The sequence below is a fragment of the Thermobia domestica genome, chromosome 13 (genome assembly GCF_964235325.1).
Source record: "Thermobia domestica chromosome 13, izTheDome1.hap1.1, whole genome shotgun sequence".
In the NCBI taxonomy this organism is placed as follows: domain Eukaryota; kingdom Metazoa; phylum Arthropoda; class Insecta; order Zygentoma; family Lepismatidae; genus Thermobia; species Thermobia domestica.
The window spans coordinates 73,646,166-73,666,939 of record NC_137466.1 but is presented as its reverse complement, the minus strand read 5'-3'; the positions used below and the strand labels follow the sequence as shown (position 1 = coordinate 73,666,939).

The 20,774-nt window shown below is 36.0% G+C and overlaps 1 protein-coding gene and 3 non-coding genes across 4 annotated transcripts in view; 2 read left to right on the top strand and 2 right to left on the bottom strand.

Moving 5' to 3' along the window:
- Nucleotides 1-564, bottom strand: part of Ets96B (ETS variant transcription factor Ets96B) — a 332,448-nt gene extending 331,884 nt beyond the window's left edge. The window contains exon 1 of the mRNA XM_081735103.1: nt 472-564. Coding sequence (XP_081591229.1) covers nt 472-564 — 93 coding nt within the window. The remainder of the gene's footprint in view (nt 1-471) is intronic.
- Nucleotides 565-3,879: 3,315 nt separating this feature from the next.
- Nucleotides 3,880-3,952, bottom strand: TRNAV-UAC (transfer RNA valine (anticodon UAC)). Its single transcript has one exon. It is a non-coding gene; the product is annotated as a tRNA-Val (tRNA).
- Nucleotides 3,953-11,933: 7,981 nt separating this feature from the next.
- On the top strand, nt 11,934-12,006 carry TRNAV-UAC (transfer RNA valine (anticodon UAC)). Its single transcript has one exon. It is a non-coding gene; the product is annotated as a tRNA-Val (tRNA).
- Nucleotides 12,007-16,485: 4,479 nt separating this feature from the next.
- Nucleotides 16,486-16,558, top strand: TRNAV-UAC (transfer RNA valine (anticodon UAC)). The gene has a single exon. It is a non-coding gene; the product is annotated as a tRNA-Val (tRNA).
- The last annotated feature ends 4,216 nt before the right edge of the window (nt 16,559-20,774 follow it).

Sequence of the window (20,774 nt, the reverse complement as noted above, 5' to 3'; positions counted from 1 at the left end):
GGAAGTAGGAAACTTCGATCTAGAAATCCAGCATTAAAGGCGAGGAGAGCCGATGTATTAAGCATATAATTCCCCAAAGACATGAGTGTGACCATCAGTGATGATATTTTTTTCCAACCAGATTTTGAATAAACGGGAGGAAGGGGTGAAATTAGTGTTGTTAAAATAGTGGTAAGCTAGGTTGAGGACGATCGGAGAAATGTCCCTGGGGAACTCTCCCCTAGGTCTACATCTGAAATCATCCCTAGCTACAAGCTGGCTATTTACACTAATTAGTCCTCTACGGGCATGTTGTGCCAAGAGTTCAGTTTCATTTTGTAATTTTAAAGAGCAGCAAAAAACCTTTCTGTCGCCCAACTGAGTGACGTAAAAAGACCAATAATAAATCTCATATCAAAATTTTCTTTTCTTTTCAATCTTATGTTCCTTGTACCTGCTTGCTCGAATTCGTGGGTGAAATTCCTAACTTACCATTCCAAATACATGTATGATAAATTCCAAAGACGAATATCGAGGGGTTGCATCTAAGAGATTTGATGAACAACTACTGGATTGTATAGACATATTCATTATATTACAAAAGTTCTCCTTCCTATGCAGTGTAATTAGCGTGAGGAGTACGAATTGGTACTTATAGTGTTTCGAAATTTAGAAAATATATATATATATATATATATATATATATATATATATATATATATATATATACATATATATTAGGGTGTCCATTATATAAGGTACGATAACAATACGCACACCCGTGAAATGTATTCTATGTGACCGTAAACACGCATTAGTGAAATAGCAGCTCCCTACGAGAACGTTAACCCGTGCCGATCTGACGACGGTCATGAAATGACATTTCCACATTATATGTCCAACTGTGATAACGGAGAAACCAAAAGAGACAGAGAAACGAAACTTTCCACGAAGCAACTAGAGATAGCAGGACACTTGTCCGTGTATTGACGAAAATGCCCAGATGAACAGTATTGCCAATCCAAGAGACGTTTTGTAAATAGTGACCTAAATTGGATATCATCATTGGAATCAACAATGAAAATAAAGACAAAGAAGATGGTAAAGCACATCAGTGTTGCAAAATTTTCGAGAAATAACGTAAAGCATGAGTTAAATGCAAACGCCGTTGGCTCACGCAGCGTTGCCATCTTTTACAAATCACACTTCTCAGCTCTAACAAGATAACGAATATCTCAGTATGTGACTTATCGATCTCACATAATCACACCACTGCTCATCGTGCTCTATCGACTTGCATTATAGGTTTTAAAAAAAAAACTGCGCTAGTGACTTTTCCGAGTTATTGTACCTTTTCCAAAAACATTTCTTGTCTGTTGATGGCAACAGTGTTCAACGGTTCCCTCTAAACTTAGAGTCAGCGTAAACAGTTTTTGTCAATATTTAATTTAAGATGTACATAATGTTAGTACCTCACCTCAGTATGCGCAAACGGCATTTGTATTTTTAACACGTGTTTCACGTTATTAATCAAAAAGTTTGCACCATTGATCTGTGTTTACCATATTTTTGTCTTTATTTTCATCGTTGGTTCCAATGATGATATCCAATTTAGGTCATTCTATTTACAAAAACGTAACTTTGGCTTGGGTTGACAACACTGTTCATCTCGTGATGTTCATCAATACACGGACAGGTGTCCTTCTTTCTCCACTTGTTTCGTGCAAAGTTTCGTTTCTCTGTTTCTTTTGGTTTATCCGTTATCACGGTTGGACATTCCAAATTACACTATAATGTGGAAATGTCATTTCATGACTTTGTCGTGAGGTGGACACGAGTTTATATATATATATATATATATATATATATATATATATATATATATATATATATATATATATATATATATATATATATATATATATATATATATATATATATATATATATATATATATATATATATATATATATAACAATGAAGCATTTTGTAATTTAGAGTGTATGTATTTATATAACCTAAAGATATCCCAGAACAAACCTAACACAAGTGCTAAAGGAGTTCAGGATTGAAGGAGACAATGCCAAGAAATAGTATTTCAAGTGCATGCGTTTTTTAAAAAATGTGGTTCGTTCGAAAATCGACTTCTCCAAATGCCAAAAACTAAAAGCTAAGTGTGTGGAATTAGCACGAGAACTGTGTAAGAGTTTGCAGTAAAGCCAAGAAGTCACCTGGAGAAGATTCATTATTTGACACGCCAAGAAAGCACGTTAAAAGAAAGAAAACATTGGCGAACTTCGATAATTTTGAGAAAGACATTATTCGTAGTAGCATGCTTAAGCTTTATGACAACGAAGACTTTTTCCTGCAAAGAAAACAATTCATATTTGAGTGATAAAATATCTTATAGGTCTATGGGGTCCGTAACATCTGCATTAAGGATTCTTACAGAGAGAGAGAGAGAGAGACCTTGGTTTTCGCTACCGTAAGACTAATGATGGTTGGAGATGTTTCATGGTGCGTGAAAATATAATGGCATCGAGGGCGACACTCTTGCAAGAAAGACATAAAATCAGTACATCAAGGGCGACATTCTTATTTTGAGCAACTATGACTCAGAGGTGGAGTGCTCACTAGTGGTGTATGAGGTTCTTGGCTCGATCCTAGCTCTCGAAGTGGTCTTCTTGGTGTGATAAACACCATGTGTGTGGATTTTCTCGGTATTCTCAGTTTTCCCTCATTTGATTCATTCCACCATCTTCCATTACATCACCATCTCCCTTGGTCTCGGTACATAATCGTCAGACGTTAAACTAAAAGATACATTATTCATTCAACGTATCGCGGTTAAGCACTGTTGATTAAGCAAAGAGACAATAAATAAAATTTAATGCTGATGGAAGAACTAATGCAATTAAGAAATGGAAGGAAATGGGAAAGTCCGGAGAAACCTACCAACATGTTTCCACCACAAACTTATAAGGGTTTTAATCGAATCAAAGACGCTTATCGTCAGAGGTGAGTGCCTCATTACTGGGCCACCGTGCATTCCATATGTATATTTCATGAATTGATGCAAAACACATAATTGTTTTCTTGTTGCGAGACTTCCTTTGTGTCGGAGTTTAAAAAATCAAAATACGAATAGTAGTAGTGGCATTGGCCTTCTGTTTGCGGGGTTCTAAATTTGATTCTCGTATGAAAGTGAATAGAGTTATAAATGACATAGCCAACTAATATCAAGTATATTTACATTAATTTGCTTATTATATGAACATTCGAATCAAACATTCAAACATAGTATTCATACCACATTTGTGAAAGAAAATAGTATCATCAATAAAATACATACAATGAAAAGCCTATTAGTGTCAACGTTTTGTATTGTTATGGCATCGAGGATATTGGTACTGTTACTTTGATACATGCAACATGCGCCCCCTGGAAGATGGCTTTCTCACCGGAGGTTTGGCAACATCGCTGAGGACTCATTGGTTGACGCCATCTGCCAGTTTGACTGATAAGGACTATAATACTTAATCTCAGGAATAATTCCACAATGTCATATTGACAAAAATTTTAGTGTTCGAACGATCCAGATTTCACCTTGAACTATATGTCCAAGTCTCATATTGCCTCTGTACTGAAATGAACACAAAGCCTTAATCCAACTAATACTACACTATCAAAAATTTACAACTCATTTTTACTAAGTCGCTATTGATATCTTAAGAAAAAATGCACAAGGCGTTACTATAAATATCCCAAATATAAAGGGGAAACTCCAGAATGATTAGAAACCACTTTAATGAAAATATGTCAAGTAGTTATAATTTTAATAAATGATACGACCTTTGGAAACTATAAATGCCACTTTATAAAATAGAAAACTGTTCATCGTGGTTTCGCCCAGGATCGAACTGGGGACCTTCTGCGTGTAAAGCAGACGTCATAACCACTACACTACGAAACCAACTTACCAAGAGTTTTCATTTTACTTAACAGATGGACTTTCCTACAAATGATCTCCTTATATAGTAAACTTGATCATATATGCCTTCCCCTCCGCTCCCTTATGGTCTGTTTGCAGGTACCGTTATGACATGCCTTAATGACTGCTATAGGGATGAAGGTAGAGCTTAAATACTACAATGGTCTGAAATAGTGTGGCATCACATCCATCTCGTTGCATTGCCATGGTGATCATAGTTTTATTTTCTAAACAATATGGCCTAAGAACCTAAGTACAAAGCGAAAACAGCGACATGTTAACTTCCGGATTGTAAACATTAGAGTAATAAAAATCCTATGAATGAAATTACGAAAACAGAAAAAGCCAGCAATTAGGTAAATATGCCAAGCGTTGAAAGTAAAACATTTTTCCTGATATCGCAGATTTTGTGATATATACATTTGGAGGTTACGTTAAGTATCAAAGCATATATAGCTTATTTATCATCGGATATTAAATTTAATAATTCTGGATTTTTTTTATTATTATTACTTATTTAGTACCATCAGTATCACACATTATTCCAAACGTGTAGGTCTACGGAAATAGTGTTTAAAACTTTCGCTGAACCACTGTTATTTGGATGTTTTCTTGTACTGTCAGTATATATTTTTAAAGTATGTAGGTAATATAAAGAAAGATCCGATGCATGTTAACCGATCAGAAATTGGTCCAGATTGAAAATTCTCAGAACGCATATGGTCACAAGCTTCCTGTCTTTTTTTTTTATTTTTTTGTTTCTTTGTTCCTTTGTTTGTTTTGATTGATCGTTTGTTTCTTTATTTTGTAGCCTCTGTAAATATACACTCATATTTGAAAGGATGGGCGTAAAATATCTAAATGCGCCAATATAATTAACATTATTTGCAAGTAGACAATCATTTTTCCTTGTAGACAAATCGTATATTAATTCTGTTTTGATTGTGCCTACAGCTCATCAATTGTACAGTACCTTAGAGTTTTTACATTGCGTATAGTTGCTTTTGTTCATTGTGCATTACATGGTAATGGCGGTGGCATTACTTATGCAATTTCTATCTTATCAGATTATCTATAGATGGGGCCCTTGTAGAAAAAAGTTCCTTATATATTACTTCGTTAATTCTAGATTTCACTTGTAAATTTTCTAAATAGTGATTCAATATTCTTAATCTGTATCTTTTCCTGCCAACTTTTCTTTATCTTCAAAATATTCTAAAATTCTTATTATGTGCACTTATGAACAGTATACTTCGTACTATTCCTATCGCGTCATGCATTCGTTAAAAAAAAAAAAAGAAAAAAAAACATGGCGATCACCATGGTAACGAAGAGGAAATGACGACATCACTATTTCAGCCTACATTCAGTGCTATAAAGACACGCGTCCTTTACCAATCTTGTATTGGTAATCTCAGTCTTTTCGCAGAAATGAATTGCTTGATACAGAACTATGTTTTATACCGAGTTTAATAGTCTTCAAGTGAATTTGTGTATGATTGGAACATAATTCTCTCTCTCTAACCTGCTGTTGCTGATGCTGTCCCACTTATGAACCTGGAAACGGCTCGTCCTTGTAGAGGAATGAATGAGACTAGACGTGAAGTCCACTGGATTTACTATTTATCCAGTGCAACAGAGAATTAGGATAGATGATAACTGAGAGTGTTACATACGATAGGTTTTCAGAGTTAGCGTTGCGGACTCGGCTATTTATCCCTAAAAGGTTGGTCTGCTAGTTACGGGTGACTATGCTAGAGACCGAATTGAACAAAACTAAGAAGTCTTCAGTTTATGTACTACCATAAAAGAGGTAGTATTGAAACGTGGAAAAATACGACCTCTGCTGTCTCAAATCCAAAATTTCTACGTGTGCACAAAAATGTCAGTTTGAGAGAAATACGTTCATCCGCATAAGTAGTAGAATGCTTTTTTCAATTTGTTGCATACATAGTCTTACATGACGCACGGAATGTAGACATAACGCTTTTTTTCTGACTTGTCTGGGCAATTTAACAAGCGGATAGAAAAAACAAAACTAAGAAATCCACATACGTGAAATAAACAAAGATTTCGATAAAATTAAAATATTGATTTCCATTTTTACATTCTAAATCCACAGTTACATCTATTCTGATTTCTCGTTTCAAGTAAAGTTTGTATTTATCGTTTTCAAGTACTTGACTTCGTTGGTATTTATAGTATGGCTTCATATCGGTCATTAATTACGTGTTATGTGTCAAAATTTGTGAATGTCTTTTAGAACATTGTTTTTTATTTTTAGATAGTCTGTGCGAGCCATTATACGGCATGAACTTATGATCTTTCACTTGTTTCTGGTATGTGTCAGCATTTTCTGCACTTTTCATCCGGTAATTCTTGCTTCAATGTATACATATTTACAGTAGTTTCGGGTTGGTATCAATCAGTCCTGGATGGTCATCATAATTACTACTGTTTCGGAAAAGAGTTCAGTTTTCTTGAGCCAGGCACTTCATTGTCGTTTATCTGTATCATGTCCTCTAAGGCCTACCGCTCACTGGCGACAAAACAGTTGCGCAACTATCTCGTCGCTGTCGCCTGCAGTCAGCAACTTTACGGAGACAAAACAGTTTTGTTGCCATACCCTCGCTCACTGGCGACGGCAACAGAAAAGTTGCCGAGCATTTGATATCACAATTTACATAATTGGCAACCGGAACAGTTCATATAATCGCTGGTTTCGGGCTTTAAAAAAACTATAGCCCATTCCAATGGTTAAATAAATATATTTAAATAAATGAAATAAGACCTGCTTGGATAAATTTCAAAGTCCTTCTTTTCTACTAATTTCAAGACGCTCAATCCAATAGAACTATTTTCTTAACATGTCCCTCTCTGGGGGTCTCGAGAAAAATAATCTCAAAATAAGGTGGATTGAACGTCCTCGAATTAGTACGAAAGGTCTATTAGACATGTACCCTATCGTGGGCACCTTTGCCATTTGCATGAGTTTTTTTTTTTTTTTTTTTTTTTTAATCAATTCACACTCGGAATTAGCGTGCGCAGGTTTTCGAGCGTGTTAAAGGTCTATAAGTTCAAAAAAGTCATGAGTGGAACTAACAATGTGGAACTAACTAATTTGAAAAGATTAACAATGAGGACGGGGGAAGGACTCAAATGACATATATAACATTATTACAACAGGATCTTCTAAAATGTTCTTGCAATTTTTAGAAGTAAGGGGCCATGGCTCCCCAGCAAGTTATCCTAAATACACCAATGCTATCAAATTTTGGAAGGTAGTGTCAACAGGGGCGTCATTTCAAACTTCGCTTGAGGGGGCAAGAGCATTACCGACATAAGACTTTCACGTTTTGTACTAGTATATTAATAGATAATAGATTAGAGTATTTATATAGGCCTATATATTTCTCAAACTCTTGGGGGGAAATTGCACCCTCCTGCTCCCCTAAATGACGTCCTTGAGCGTCAATAAGTGACAAAAATAACAGCATTATGTAAGCTAATACGAACAGGAACAATTATTCGAATCAAAAGATAACAAGAATAACGAAAATATAAAACGACTGGAAATAACTAACAGAACGAAACTAACAAAAGCGGCAATCCGACAACACTGCACTGTAACTGTACTCTCAAATGTTTTACGTATAGCCATAAAATAAAAATTGGCTTTCTTCGTTCTTCATGCGTACTCTTCACGTTTTAAAATCGGCTACTTTTATACTGTACAGTTTTTTTTTCTTTTTTATATTTGAAATGGAAAGAAAATTGATAATGATAATTTTATCTCTATTTTTCTACTTGTGGGAAATCAATAAAAGTAGTAGTGTGTAGTATGACAGTGGTATGTCATTATCGATTAATGTACGCTCATGTCCAAAATGATTGTCGCATATCTATAACTGTCTTCTTGTAAGAATATAATTTGATAATGATTTTGGAGGGTACTTTTAATACTGATACTATGTGTATAATCGGGAAATGTATATTTGTGATAAATTTCATAGGAAAAGAATTATAAATACGAAAATTAGAATGAGTAAAACAAAATGTTGCTAAATGGACAATAAAGTTTTATTTTCGTTTTATTGTTCTTACTCTTTTGACATGAAATTTTCCACATACATGTCTTTGCTGATTATACACATACTAACATTATAAGAAATATCGGCCGAATTCGTTATCAAATTATATTCCTACAAAAAGCATATTTATAGACAATAATTTTGGACATGAGTGTACCTATCTGTGTTGTTTTTTCTTGGATGGAAAGCTCATTCTAGTTTCTTACAACAGCAAAACACACTTTCTTCAATAATTTCTTCTTTATATATATTTCTTCTTTAACACTGGGCGTTTCTCTATTTCCTCAATTAATTTTTCATAGGCTTTAAAGACATGCTAGTCACTAATCAAAGAATGTGTTAGTTTATATTGCGAACACTTCTTTTCACGCGCTACACACGGAACGAACTGTTACGTGAAAAAACTTGTAGAAAACATTTATTTTTTACCTTTCTACTTGGCGGTACCTCGGCAACTTTTCTGTCGCCGTCGCCTCAGTGAGCGGACTCCCATAAGACTCAATGCATTTTTAGATGTTGCGCAACTGTTCCGTCGCCGAGCTGTTGCCCTGCTGTCGCCCTGCTTGGCGACACCTCGGCAACTTTTCTGTCGCCGTCGCCTCAGTGAGCGGACTCCCATAAGACTCAATGCATTTAGCCAGAGCAACAAGATAGTTGCCCGACAAAATGTTGCCAGTGAGCGGTAGGCCTAAGTGACTCTTAGAGAAGTTCTTCTGCTTTCAATTTGCTATGCTTTTGTTCACCTGATTCATAGTTTGTGATGAACTCTGTCACAGCTAGATGGAGCGGTGTAGCTTTTGTGTCTGCATTGCATAGTCGATTTCTGTTCTGTTGGTGAAATATTTGCTAAAGTTTTCAATCTTAGTGAAGTTTTGGTATATCTGTGATATCAATGCCCCTTCTTCTGTGTATTGGTATCAGTATTGGCATATTATTATTATTATTATTATTATTATTATTATTATTATTATTATTATTATTATTATTATTATTATTATTGAAGATTTGAGACTTCTATACTCCATCTGAAATTGCGGAAGGAATCAGACAAAAAGCATGTATCACTAAGGAGTGGGAAGGAAGGGGCATGAAATATGAAAACTTTACGAAAGGGTCGCTAAGTAAACATGGTTGGGAACTGCAAGTTTTTATCTTTGACTAGAACATTTATTGGAACCGATTCATCTAATCCGGTTTCCGGGGCAGTGCAGGAATCATTTCCTGAAACGATTCAATTCATGATAGCAGTTTGGAACGGTTCTTTCCTGTTCTGCCTAGTGGCCTTGTAGCACTTTCTAACACAATTTTTATCTAATCTTATCTTTATGGGGCGTTTACATTTAGTCGATTTGCGTTCGATTCAGTTGAATTGACGTCACTTTCAACTTAATCGACCGTGTAAACAGGACTTCAACTTAATCGCTTGTTGATCGAAAGCGACTAATCGACTAGCAACTGAATTGAAAGACGTTCTATTTTCTGTGGTCGATTCTATTTTCTTCTGCTATAACACCGCAAATTGTACCAATTACTTTTTGCTTGGACATCTTTAAAATTGCTAGTCGATTTCGAATCGACCAGAGGAGAGCGAGTCGACAAGCAGCATTCAATTTCGGTTGAAACAATTGAACACATCCATCGATCTCATTCGGTCTAGTTGCTTCGATTTAGTCGCAAATGCAGCGAGTCGATTTAGCCGTGCGACTAAATCGACCAAGTGTAAACGCTCCATTAGGCAGAACCAGGCAACAAGACGGGGGCTAGGGGAGCTGCCTCCCCCTAAACTTTTCATAGCCCCTCCAGACCTCAATATAAAAACCATAATTTAGATATTTGTAAGAGAATTTTTGATGATTTCCCCTCCCCTAACATTCATGCCCCCCCAAATATCTGTGACAGGTTTCGGGCCTGGGCAGAACAGGAATATTTTCACATAAGGGATATTTAAATTTGAGGGAAATTTATTAGTACCCATTTTCCTTTTGTTTAAAAGTACCATTCCAGAACCCTTACAAGAAATTATATAAGAAAATCAAGAGGTCCTGAAAGCAACTGCAAGTTTCGGGAAAATAATTAGTATTAAATTTCCCTTAAATGTAAACATCCCTTTTTGCGAAGATGAAGTAGAAAGGGATTAGGCAGAAGAAGAATTCCTGTTCTGTCCAAAGATAAGATAGATTGAAAACAAGGTGTTACAAAGTGCTGGAGGGTCATTAGACAGAACAGGAAAACGCCGTTTGGAACTCACTCCCAGACTACTCTCGTTGGCAAATGTTTCTATAATACTCCGAGAATCGGTTCAGATGAATCAGTTCTTAAACAACCGTAATTCACAATTTCCGCAAAATGGATAATACATTAGAAAAAAACCACTGATAAACAACTAATACACTTTAAATGAAGTGAAAACTAGCTTCTAAAATAACCTAACCTAATCCGCTATAAATGTTCCAAATTATCCATAACCTTCAACTACGATGTGCAACTCTGAACTGTATTTTTTTTCTTAATTACAGAACATTATGAAATGTAGAAAGTTTATTTTCAAAAATGTAGAGAGAGAGTTCACTACAAACCCCCCCTAAAACAGAAAAACTGGATGTAAGAAACTCCATCAAAACATATTTCGTATTTTCAAAAAATAGAAAAGGAGAATTACAGAATAAATGAAGAATAAAAATCATATCAATTTTAAAATGTTTTAAAAATTAAACACCACTAACCGCTAATAGATATTGAGATCCAGTATGGCATAAAAATTGAAAATAGCTTTCCCAAGTAGTAAGTGACACACCATCAGCAAATTAAACCACTTGATTCTTGAACTAGGGTTTCTAAGCAGAAATCCCGACAAAACGATAGGCAGTCGCAGACAGTTTTAGTACTTAATGTCATCGCAACAGTAGACAATTTATTAATATTAAATTCATAATTAGTGATCCCACACCAGGAAAAATAAGACAAGAACAACACTTGCCGAATACTCAAGTTTACATTATTGAAAAATCATCCTTTCTTCACAGATGTAGATTTTTTTAAAACAAGCACAATTTTTGTTACAACAAATAAGAAAAACTAATAAACGTCCATCATTACCATACGTCGGAAATAGCTTCAACCTTCGAGACCACAACCATCATAAGTTTTCTCTAACTCAAACCGTACAATATTGCGAGGCGATATCCAAATCTACTACTAGCATCGAATTCATTAAACGGTTTTTCAATCTCATTTACCATTTCAATCTCATTGAATCTAATTTCAATCTCAACCTCGTCTCATTTTTCGTTACTCTACAGTCGCTATGAAACAAATTGAAGTACGTGCTTTACCAATTTGACAACCAGTGCATAAACCTAATACACTCACACACGCCGACTACAAGCAGATAAGAACAGCTGACGTCACAGTAGCAAACAACCATATGATGACTGTACATGCTAAACAGACACCTAGTGGAAAAAATAGGAACTACCACCAATTCATCTCACAGTAGACGTACGACTGATCCTATAAGAGCCGGTTCCAGTAACTGTTCTAGTCAAAGTAAAGTCTTACCTTGCGAACCTCTAGTATACATGCTGACAAGGAATCACTCCGAATTGACATAGGGCTATAACTCAGTTACACCTATCAACGACTATTACAATCAGTAGTAGAAGCGGTTGATTGCAGTCACATGTTGATAGTACTATTATAAAACCGAGTAATTGTATTGAAAACAAATATAAAATATAGCGAAAGTTTTACCATAATAACTTCGTTTTTGATCGCGAAGCAGTCCTATGGAATCACATTCCCCTGTATCTTTTCAGTGAATGCATAAAAAAAGGTTAAATCTATTCATTAAGAGGAAGGCTTTTCGGTGTATTGGTTTCGTAGTGTAGTGGTTATCACGTCTGCTTTACACACAGAAGGTCCCCAGTTCGATCCTGGGCGAAACCATGGTGTTTATTTTCTATTTGTAAAGTGCATTTACAGTTTCAAAAGTTGTTAAAAAGTATAACTAGGCTATTTGGCTTGTTTTCATTAAAGTGTTTCCTAATCATTCTGAACTTTTCTTGGATATTTGAGACATGTATGGTAATGCCTAGTGTGTACTTTCTTAAGATATCTCTAATGACTCACTAAAAATGAGTCTTGGATTTTTGATAGTGCACCATTAGTTGGATTAGGTGCTTAGCGTCCATTCAAGCACCGAGGCAATTTGAGATGTGAACCTGTACTTTAATATGGTCACGGGAAAACCGCTAGACTAACGGGAAGAGCGATAGTGTAAAATTGTATCACACTAGATTCAGGACCACCCTCTATTTTCCCAACCAATTTCGATATTATGCGACCTCTCTATGTGTGGGATTGTTGTGCCTCTCTATCTGTGGGATTGTTGTGAATCTTTAGAACGAAACTGCATAGAAATGCGATCACCGAACTTCAGATTCGAAATCAGCACCATTGATTTATCTGTATGTTTCAGATTTTCGCGCTTCTTAGGTCCACGGATCCTGTTTCCGATTTCTGGTAGGAGACCCTTGAAAAATTTCAATACTTTACGATGGTTCGGGTTCAGTATTTAACTATAAATCCACGTCTCATATTACTTCGGTGCTGAAATACACCCTAAGCAAGGACTTAATCCAACTAATGGTGCACTATCAAATGTTCACAACTCATTACTAGTGTGTCACTATTGATATCGTAAGAAAAAATACACTGGACATTACCATACATGTCTCAAATATCCAGGCAAACTTCAGATTGATTAGTAAACAATTTAATGAAAACAAGCCAAATAGTTATACTTTTTAACAACTTTTAGAAACTGTAAATGCCACTTTAGAAGTAAAAAATAAACATCATGGTTTCGCCCATGATCGCAACTTTTGTGCTGCCTCAGGCACTTTCTACCGATGCAAGGAGTGAAAGTAAACCTCCCACCAAAGTGCCTCTATTGAGAAATTTACCTTCCACCAAAGTGTACCAATTGAGAAATTTACCTTCCACCAAAGTATCCCGATTGAGAAATTTACCTTTCACCAGAGTATCCCGATTGAAAAATTTACCTTCCACTAAAGTATACCGATTGACAAATTTATCTTCCACCAAAATGTACCGCTTTGCAATAGCAAAGATATGGTGACACTAACAATATAATTTACAATATAAATTGTCCGTCGCCGAAACAAGCTATTGCTCGCGAGTAGGTGAGCAGCTCTGTATGCTTGCCTTACTAAACTGTATATTAATTTATTCCACAATTGCCCCAATTCTATATTTGCAACGTTACAAGATAAAATCAAAATACACCCAGAATCGTTTCACCTAAAAATCCACGATATCAGTGAAATATTATGTAATCCGTGTCCAGATCTCAACGTTGGGATTAATAACGTTGGAGCTGTTATTAATCCCAGCTTATCTCCGTCACAAAGAGGGCTCTGCGCCAAAACATGACAGTACATAGGGTCTTTATTTCCGTCGGGACAAAAATCTGTGTGTATTATGGAAGTAGTTGTCAAGGAATTGGTAATAGTTGTTTCCATTCTGCTGGAAGTAGAAGCCAGTATTGGGAAGTAACGTAACGCAAGTAACGCGTTACTTTTTAAGTAACGTTTCTTAGTAACGCGTTACATTTTTTCCAAAGTAACTGTAACGGTAACGCGTTACAAATTTTTAAGTAACGTACCTAATTTGCGTTACTTTTTTCGCGTTACATTTCGGGTGAGTAATTACAATATATGTATATATATATTTTTTTTTTTTTGGAAACAAATTTTCTTTCCTGTAAGTGAATTTCTCAGGATGAAACAATCGAACTACGATGCCAGTGACCGACAGTCACAGACACACAGAGAAACAGATAAGTTCGTAGTGCCACTTTCTGTTTTTTGAAGATGAGGATAGCCTTAGGGAAATCACGTGTACTGATTGCAAGCACCTGGAAGATTTTGTCGTAGAATTTTGACAGCTCCAAATGAATACATTCAGTGAGTGAACTAGGAGTGCAATGATACCGGTAGTCTATTTTACTTTGGTTGGTGTTGTTTTTATAAAGATGGAGAACGAAAATATTTTGCCGTTCGAACATTTGAAAGAATACTTTTTTCTTAAAAGCTGAGGATGATGGTGGACAGAATTTAAAAGTAAAGTGTCTGAAGTGCCCAGGCGAAAAATATTTAACAACTAGGGTGCCATAATTAACGATTTACACTAAGAGGTTAATATGAATAAACTGTGTTCTGATGAGCAGGCCTACTTTATTACTAGAAAATAGTTTGCTGATGGTATGTAATAATGGAGTTCTTTCAGATCAGTTTGCTTATCCTAGAGTCCCGTTGATTATAGAGTAGTGTAATGTTTCTCTATATTCTGTATTTTTAATTTTACATAACAACATTGTTATTATTATATAATTAGTTTAGCAGAATAATAATAAGCAACCATTTTTTCTAACGCATAGGGATGAGCACGGGTCAAGCTAAAACTCGGCTCGACTCGAATTAAAGTGGAGTTTCGAGTCAAGTCAAGAGTAATATCCTCGAGTCGAGTTCCGAGTCGATTCAGTTTTTCGCGTCGAGTTTCGAGTCCAGTCGAGTTTAATAAATGGCTTGTTCGTTTTAAGTCGTCTTGAAATCATGGCCTGAATACACTGGAAAACGAAAACCATGAGAAATGTAAGCTAAACAGTAATATGGAATACTTTTAGTGTTGCTCACGAGAGGGAACACTGCCCGCATCTCGTCTCGTCTCGATAGCGAGACCACAAGAGCTTTTTTATAACAAGCTCAGCTCGGCTCGGCTCAACTGAGAAGATGGCTCGAGCCGGCTCACTTGGGTTGAACCATCGGCTCAAGCTGGCTTGGTAGGGATGAGCCATTTGCTCGGTTCGGCTAAACTGAGCCGAGGGCTCTAGCCGAGATGGTTGGGTGAGCTGTTGGCTCGGCTCACTTCTCGGTTCGGGTAGAATAGTGAATGAGCTGTGAGCCGAGCTGCTTGAGTCGTTGACAATTTTAAACCCAGGCCGAGCAGTTTTGGAGATATTTGGCCAGTGCCCTATAACTTTTAACAGTGTTTGGCTCGAGCCCGAATACTCAACCTAGACTCTCAACCCAAATTCAGAAGCTCGTGAACAATGTCCTTGACTCCTAGACTTCACGACTACCGAGGTTGGCAATCAACTAGTTTTTTAGTATTCAAATACAAACCGCCTATCTTTCATTTTTATATACAGTGTTGTTATAATTAATAATAATAATAATAATAATAATAATAATAATAATAATAATAATAATAATAATAATAATAATAATAATAGCTGTAGTAATAGTAGTACGGAAAATTGAAGTCATATTTTTTTTCACATTTTTAAAGTTTCGGATCTAAAAGTAACGCGTTACTTTCGAAGTAAAGTAACAGTTACTTTTTGGGGGCAAGTAACGCGTTACTAACGCGTTACATTTTAAGAGAATGTAAAGTAACTTGTAACGCGTTACAATTTTACAAGTAACTTACCCAACACTGGTGGCTCAGTGGTAGAGCGTTCACCTCCGGTGCTTGGGGTCCCTGGTTCGATCCCAGCTCGCGCCGTGTGGACTTTGTGGTGGACGAACATCGTGCTCGTGGGTTTTCTCGGGGTTCTCCCGTTTCCTCCCACTTTCTTCATTTCATTCATTTCTCATCTTCACCGTCTCCTTTAGCCTAACCGGCATAAGCGTGGGACGTAAAACTTAAAGATTTCATTTCATTTTTCTTTATGTGCCCAATCTTAAATGAAAATGCAACGTTACCTTTTAGTTGGACCCACAATATAAAGTGAATGGGGCATGTTTGAAATGGGGGCTGGCCATTGGCAAGTTAGCGTAAAAGACTGTAGCTTCATTCACTTCATTCACAAGTGTTAGATATTGAGATCCGATAATTGAAAAATTAAATTTGCAACTTTAGTGCTGAAAACGAATTATATACAGTATTACTTCGAGAGGATTTGTGACTGGCAAGTTGTTGTTAGCACTAAAGTTGCAAATTTCATATTTCGATTCTCGAATGTCAGTAAATCTTGTCATCGCTTCAAATCTCTAGTCTATTTTTGGTCCAACAAAGTGATAAATGTATATACAAGAACTTCACTCTATTTTTCACAGTTATGTTTTATGTGGAATAAAATATGACAAAATATTCATGAAATATTTACCATAAGAAATTACTTATATCATTCAACATCCTTGTAGAATTACGTTTCCCTATGCGTTTACAATGAATGAACAAGACAACTGTTCGTACTTCAACTAAGCGTGGCAATCCTTCAACGTTTATTGCAGCATTCACCCATGAAAGAGTGGAGGGGAAGGATTCATAATGCAAGATACTGCATGAAAACATAAAGTTTGTTTGTGTGTTTAGTAAAGGGAAAACATTTCTTGTGGGGGTTTCGTAGTGTAGTGGTTATCACGTCTGCTTTACACGCAGAAGGTCCCCAGTTCGATCCTGGGCGGAACCATGTTGTTTTTTTCATTTGTAAAATTGCATTAATAGTTTTTAAGGTTGGTATTATTTATTAAAAATATAACTATTTGGCTTTTTTTCATTAACATTTTTCCTATATCATTCCAAACTTTTCCCGCATATTGAAGACTAGCCTTCGGCTAACTGGGGAATTCGCTCGCACTTCCCATATCCCTGACATATCTCTAAGCTTCAGGAATTTTATTATAACAATTACAACCCTTACCGTTTCTTTCAGTCTAAGAAAAATATCAAATACACTGAAACACGTCTTAAGAGTCTTCATCCCGGCGAAATTAAAATACCGCTAATTTTACAGTAATTATGTGATATCTTCAAATAGATAAAAGATAATTGAAATATGGAACAAGAGCGCCCTAGACAATATTATTTTGCGTGAGGTACCGTTATCACAAGTCACCTAGTGGCTTTCCGTTTTCAGCTGTTTAGAAACGCGAAAATAAATGCCGATTTTCAAAATGGCTCGAAATCGAAAGCAGATAAGTGAGTCGTGATAACGGTTTCTCATGTAAAATAATATTGTCTAGGGCGCTCTAGTTCCACATTTCGATTATCTTTTATCTATTTGAAGATATCACATAATTACTGTAAAATTAGCGGTATTTTAATTTCGCAGGGATGAAGACTCTTAATTAACGAGTCTCTACTCTGAAGGAATTTTCAGATATGGCCATGTCATTTTAATAATCACAATATGTTGGTGAAATAAAAAATCGCTTCCTAAAACTTGTTTTATTTTACTTCAATGTTTCTCCTGCGCAGTCTAGAATTATTTTAAATGAAAACTCTAAATACCAAATTTCGCGTCTCTAACGTCAACAGATTTTGAGATATGACCATTTAATTGCACTGTAGTTCGTATGAGTGCCACTTGTTAGTAGAAAGTATCCTATGAATGAACGTTCGATTAATTCCACATTCATCCAGATATTACATGCTACGCCTGCCCAAGTTGCTATTGCTAACGAAGATGGACAAAGAAAGTTGAGTGAAAAATATAGCAACTGGTGACAAAAATAGTTATTTACGTACAGTACATAATAATTGCATTCCAATTTATCAGATTTTATTATGTTATGGTCTATGTTAGTAAGTAAGTTATTTAACAAAAGGTAGCTATATTAACTCCACATTGTTTTTGACCAAAACTAAAAAAGGAATACGGAAGCGGTTCTTCCAGACAGGAAGAGTTCTCTTCGGCACTATATGAAGCGAATTAGAAGTAATGTCATAAATAACAGTGTAATAATATAGCTACAACTCGGATATCTAATTTCACTATTAGTTTTCTTGGCTTGTAGATATGTGTAACTTACATGTGTTTTCATGATAATCCAAACTTTCAACATACGAGTATCAGTCTCCTAGATTTTCGTAAATAACTATAAAGATGATCCTAAATCTTGCAAATAAGAACGATCACTAAAGTTCATAATTGACTTTTTGAGAACATGCTGGCCCTAATCCAGTGTTGGGAAGTAACGTAACGCAAGTAACGCGTTACTTGTAACGCGTTACTTTTTAAGTAACGTTTCCTAGTAACGCGTTACATTTTTTTCAAAGTAACTGTAACGGTAACGCGTTACAAATTTTTAAGTAACGTACCTAGTTTGCGTTACTTTTTTCGCGTTACATTTCGGATGAGTAACTACAATATATGTATACAGTAGAGCGTCGATTATCCGAACGTCGGTCAACCAAACGACCGCTTAACCGAACTGTGTACTCGCTCTCCCATCCTACCGTCCATCATCCCCCTCACTCCCAAACCAAGTTTCCCACAGTAGTCGCCGCACTGAGCCACCGCTGGCGGAACACTGCTTCTAATGGGGCCTTCATAAGGCGTTGCCTTTGTACGTTACTTTGTAATACTTAAAGAGATGCCTGTTTTTATGAATAAATTTACTGTACAGTACTTCTTTTTGGCAAATAAACATGTACAGTTCGATTACCCGAACAAACCAGTTTTCCGAACACCCATGTCCCCCAATTACTTCGGATAATCGACGCTCTACTGTATATTTTTTCGGAAACAAATGTTTCTTTCCTGTAAGTGAATTTCTCAAAATGAAACAATCGAGCATGAACTACGTATGTCAGTGACCGATAGTCACAGACACACAGAGAAACAGATAAGTTCGTAGTGCCACTTCCTGCTTTTTGAAGATGAGGACAGCCTTAGGGAAATCATGTGTACTGATTGCAAGCACCTGGAAGATTTTGTCGTAGAGTTTGACAGCTCCAAATCAATACATTCAGTGAGTGAACTAAGAGTGCAATGATACCGGTAGTCTATTTTACTTTGATTGGTGTTGTTTTTATAAAGATAGAGAACGAAAATATTTTACCGTTCGAACATTTGAAAGATATTTCTTAAAAGCTGAGGATTATGGTGGACAGAATTTAAAAGTAAAGTGTCTGAAGCGCTGCGGAAAATATTTATCAACAACTAGGGTGAAATACAGTAAGGTGTTAATATGAATAAACTGTGTTCTGATGAGTAGGCCTACTTTATTATTAGAAAATAGTTTCCTGATGGTATGTAATATTGGAGTTCTTTCAGATCAGTTTGCTTATCCTAGAGTCTATAACGACTCTATAGAAAAGCGTCGTCAACCTGGTTCGTTTTGTAACATATAAATTACGAAGCGATAATTACTTTTTTTCAATGCAAAATCAACTCAGATATTTAAAGATTACTAGTCTCACCTTTATTGCTTGATATGTCTTAATATTCTTTTTAAGACCGTAAAATACATAAATTCACTTGACTAGGTCAACACATAACATGTACGTAGTCACAACTATCCCATAATAATCTCTCTTACAGATATTAAAAACATTCTTCTTTTCTGTTAATTTAAAAATGAACATTCTACTAAGTATATTACATATTTATGAACACTTTTTGCCCACGGTACAGGTAAATATTATGCAAACTAAAGTATTTCGTTATAAGTCCCGTTGATTATAGAGTAGTGTAATGTTTCTCTACATTCTTTATTTTTGATTTTACATAACAACATTGTTATTATTACATAATAGTTTAACAGAATAATAATAAGCAACCATTTTTTCTAACGTATAGGGATGAGCATGAGTCAAGCTAAAACTCGACTCGACTCGCATTCAAGTCGAGTTTCGAGTCAAGTCAAAGCTAATATCCTCGAGTCAAGTTCCGATTCAGTTTTTCGCGTCGAGTTTCGAGTCCAGTCGAGTTTGATAAATGGCTCGTTCGTTTTAAGTCGTCTTGAAATCATGGCCTAATTACACTGGAAAACGAAAGCCATGAGAAATGTAAACTAAACAGTAATATGGAATACTTTTAGTGTTGCTCACGAGAGAGGACACGGCTCGCATCTCGTCTCGTCTCGATAGCGAGACCACAAGAGATTTTTATAACAAGCTCAGTTCGGCTCGGCTCAACTAAGAAGATGGCTCGAGCAGGCTCACTTGGGGCGAACCATCGGCTCGAGCTGGCTTGGTAGGGATGAGCCATTTGCTCGGTTCGACTCAACTGAGCCGAGGACTCAAGCCGAGTCGGTTGGGTGAGCTGTTGGCTCGGCTCACTTCTCGGTTCGGGTCGATAGTGAATGAGCTGTGAGCTGAGCTGCTCGAGTCGTTGACAATTCTAAACCCGGGCCGAGCAGTTTTGAAGATATTTGGCCAGTGCCCTATAACTTTTAACAGTTTGGCTCGAGCCCGAATACTCAACCTAGACCCTCAACCCAAATTCAGAAGCTCGTGAACAATGTCCTTGACTCCTAGACTTCACGACTACCGAAGTTGGCAATCAACTAGTTTTTTGGCAATCAACCGCCTATCTTTCTTTTTATATAGTGTTATAATAATAATAATAATAATAATAATAATAATAATAATAATAATATAAGTTATAGTAGTAGTAGTGTCATTGATAATAATTATACTGTCTATGTAATATACTTAAAGAATATACTCGAAACTACATACCGGATTTGGCTCGAGTCGGGTCGAACTCAAAGATGTCTGTTTCTAGTCGAATCGAGTGTCAAAGAAAACTCGCTGGTGTCCATCCCTACGAGTAACGCAGTATGGCATTTTATCAATGTTACATTATATGAAAATGTTCATATATCAAGTAAAAATTTGTCCTTGCATTTACATAAAGTGATTCAGAACGTGCAATAATAATAATAATAATAATAATA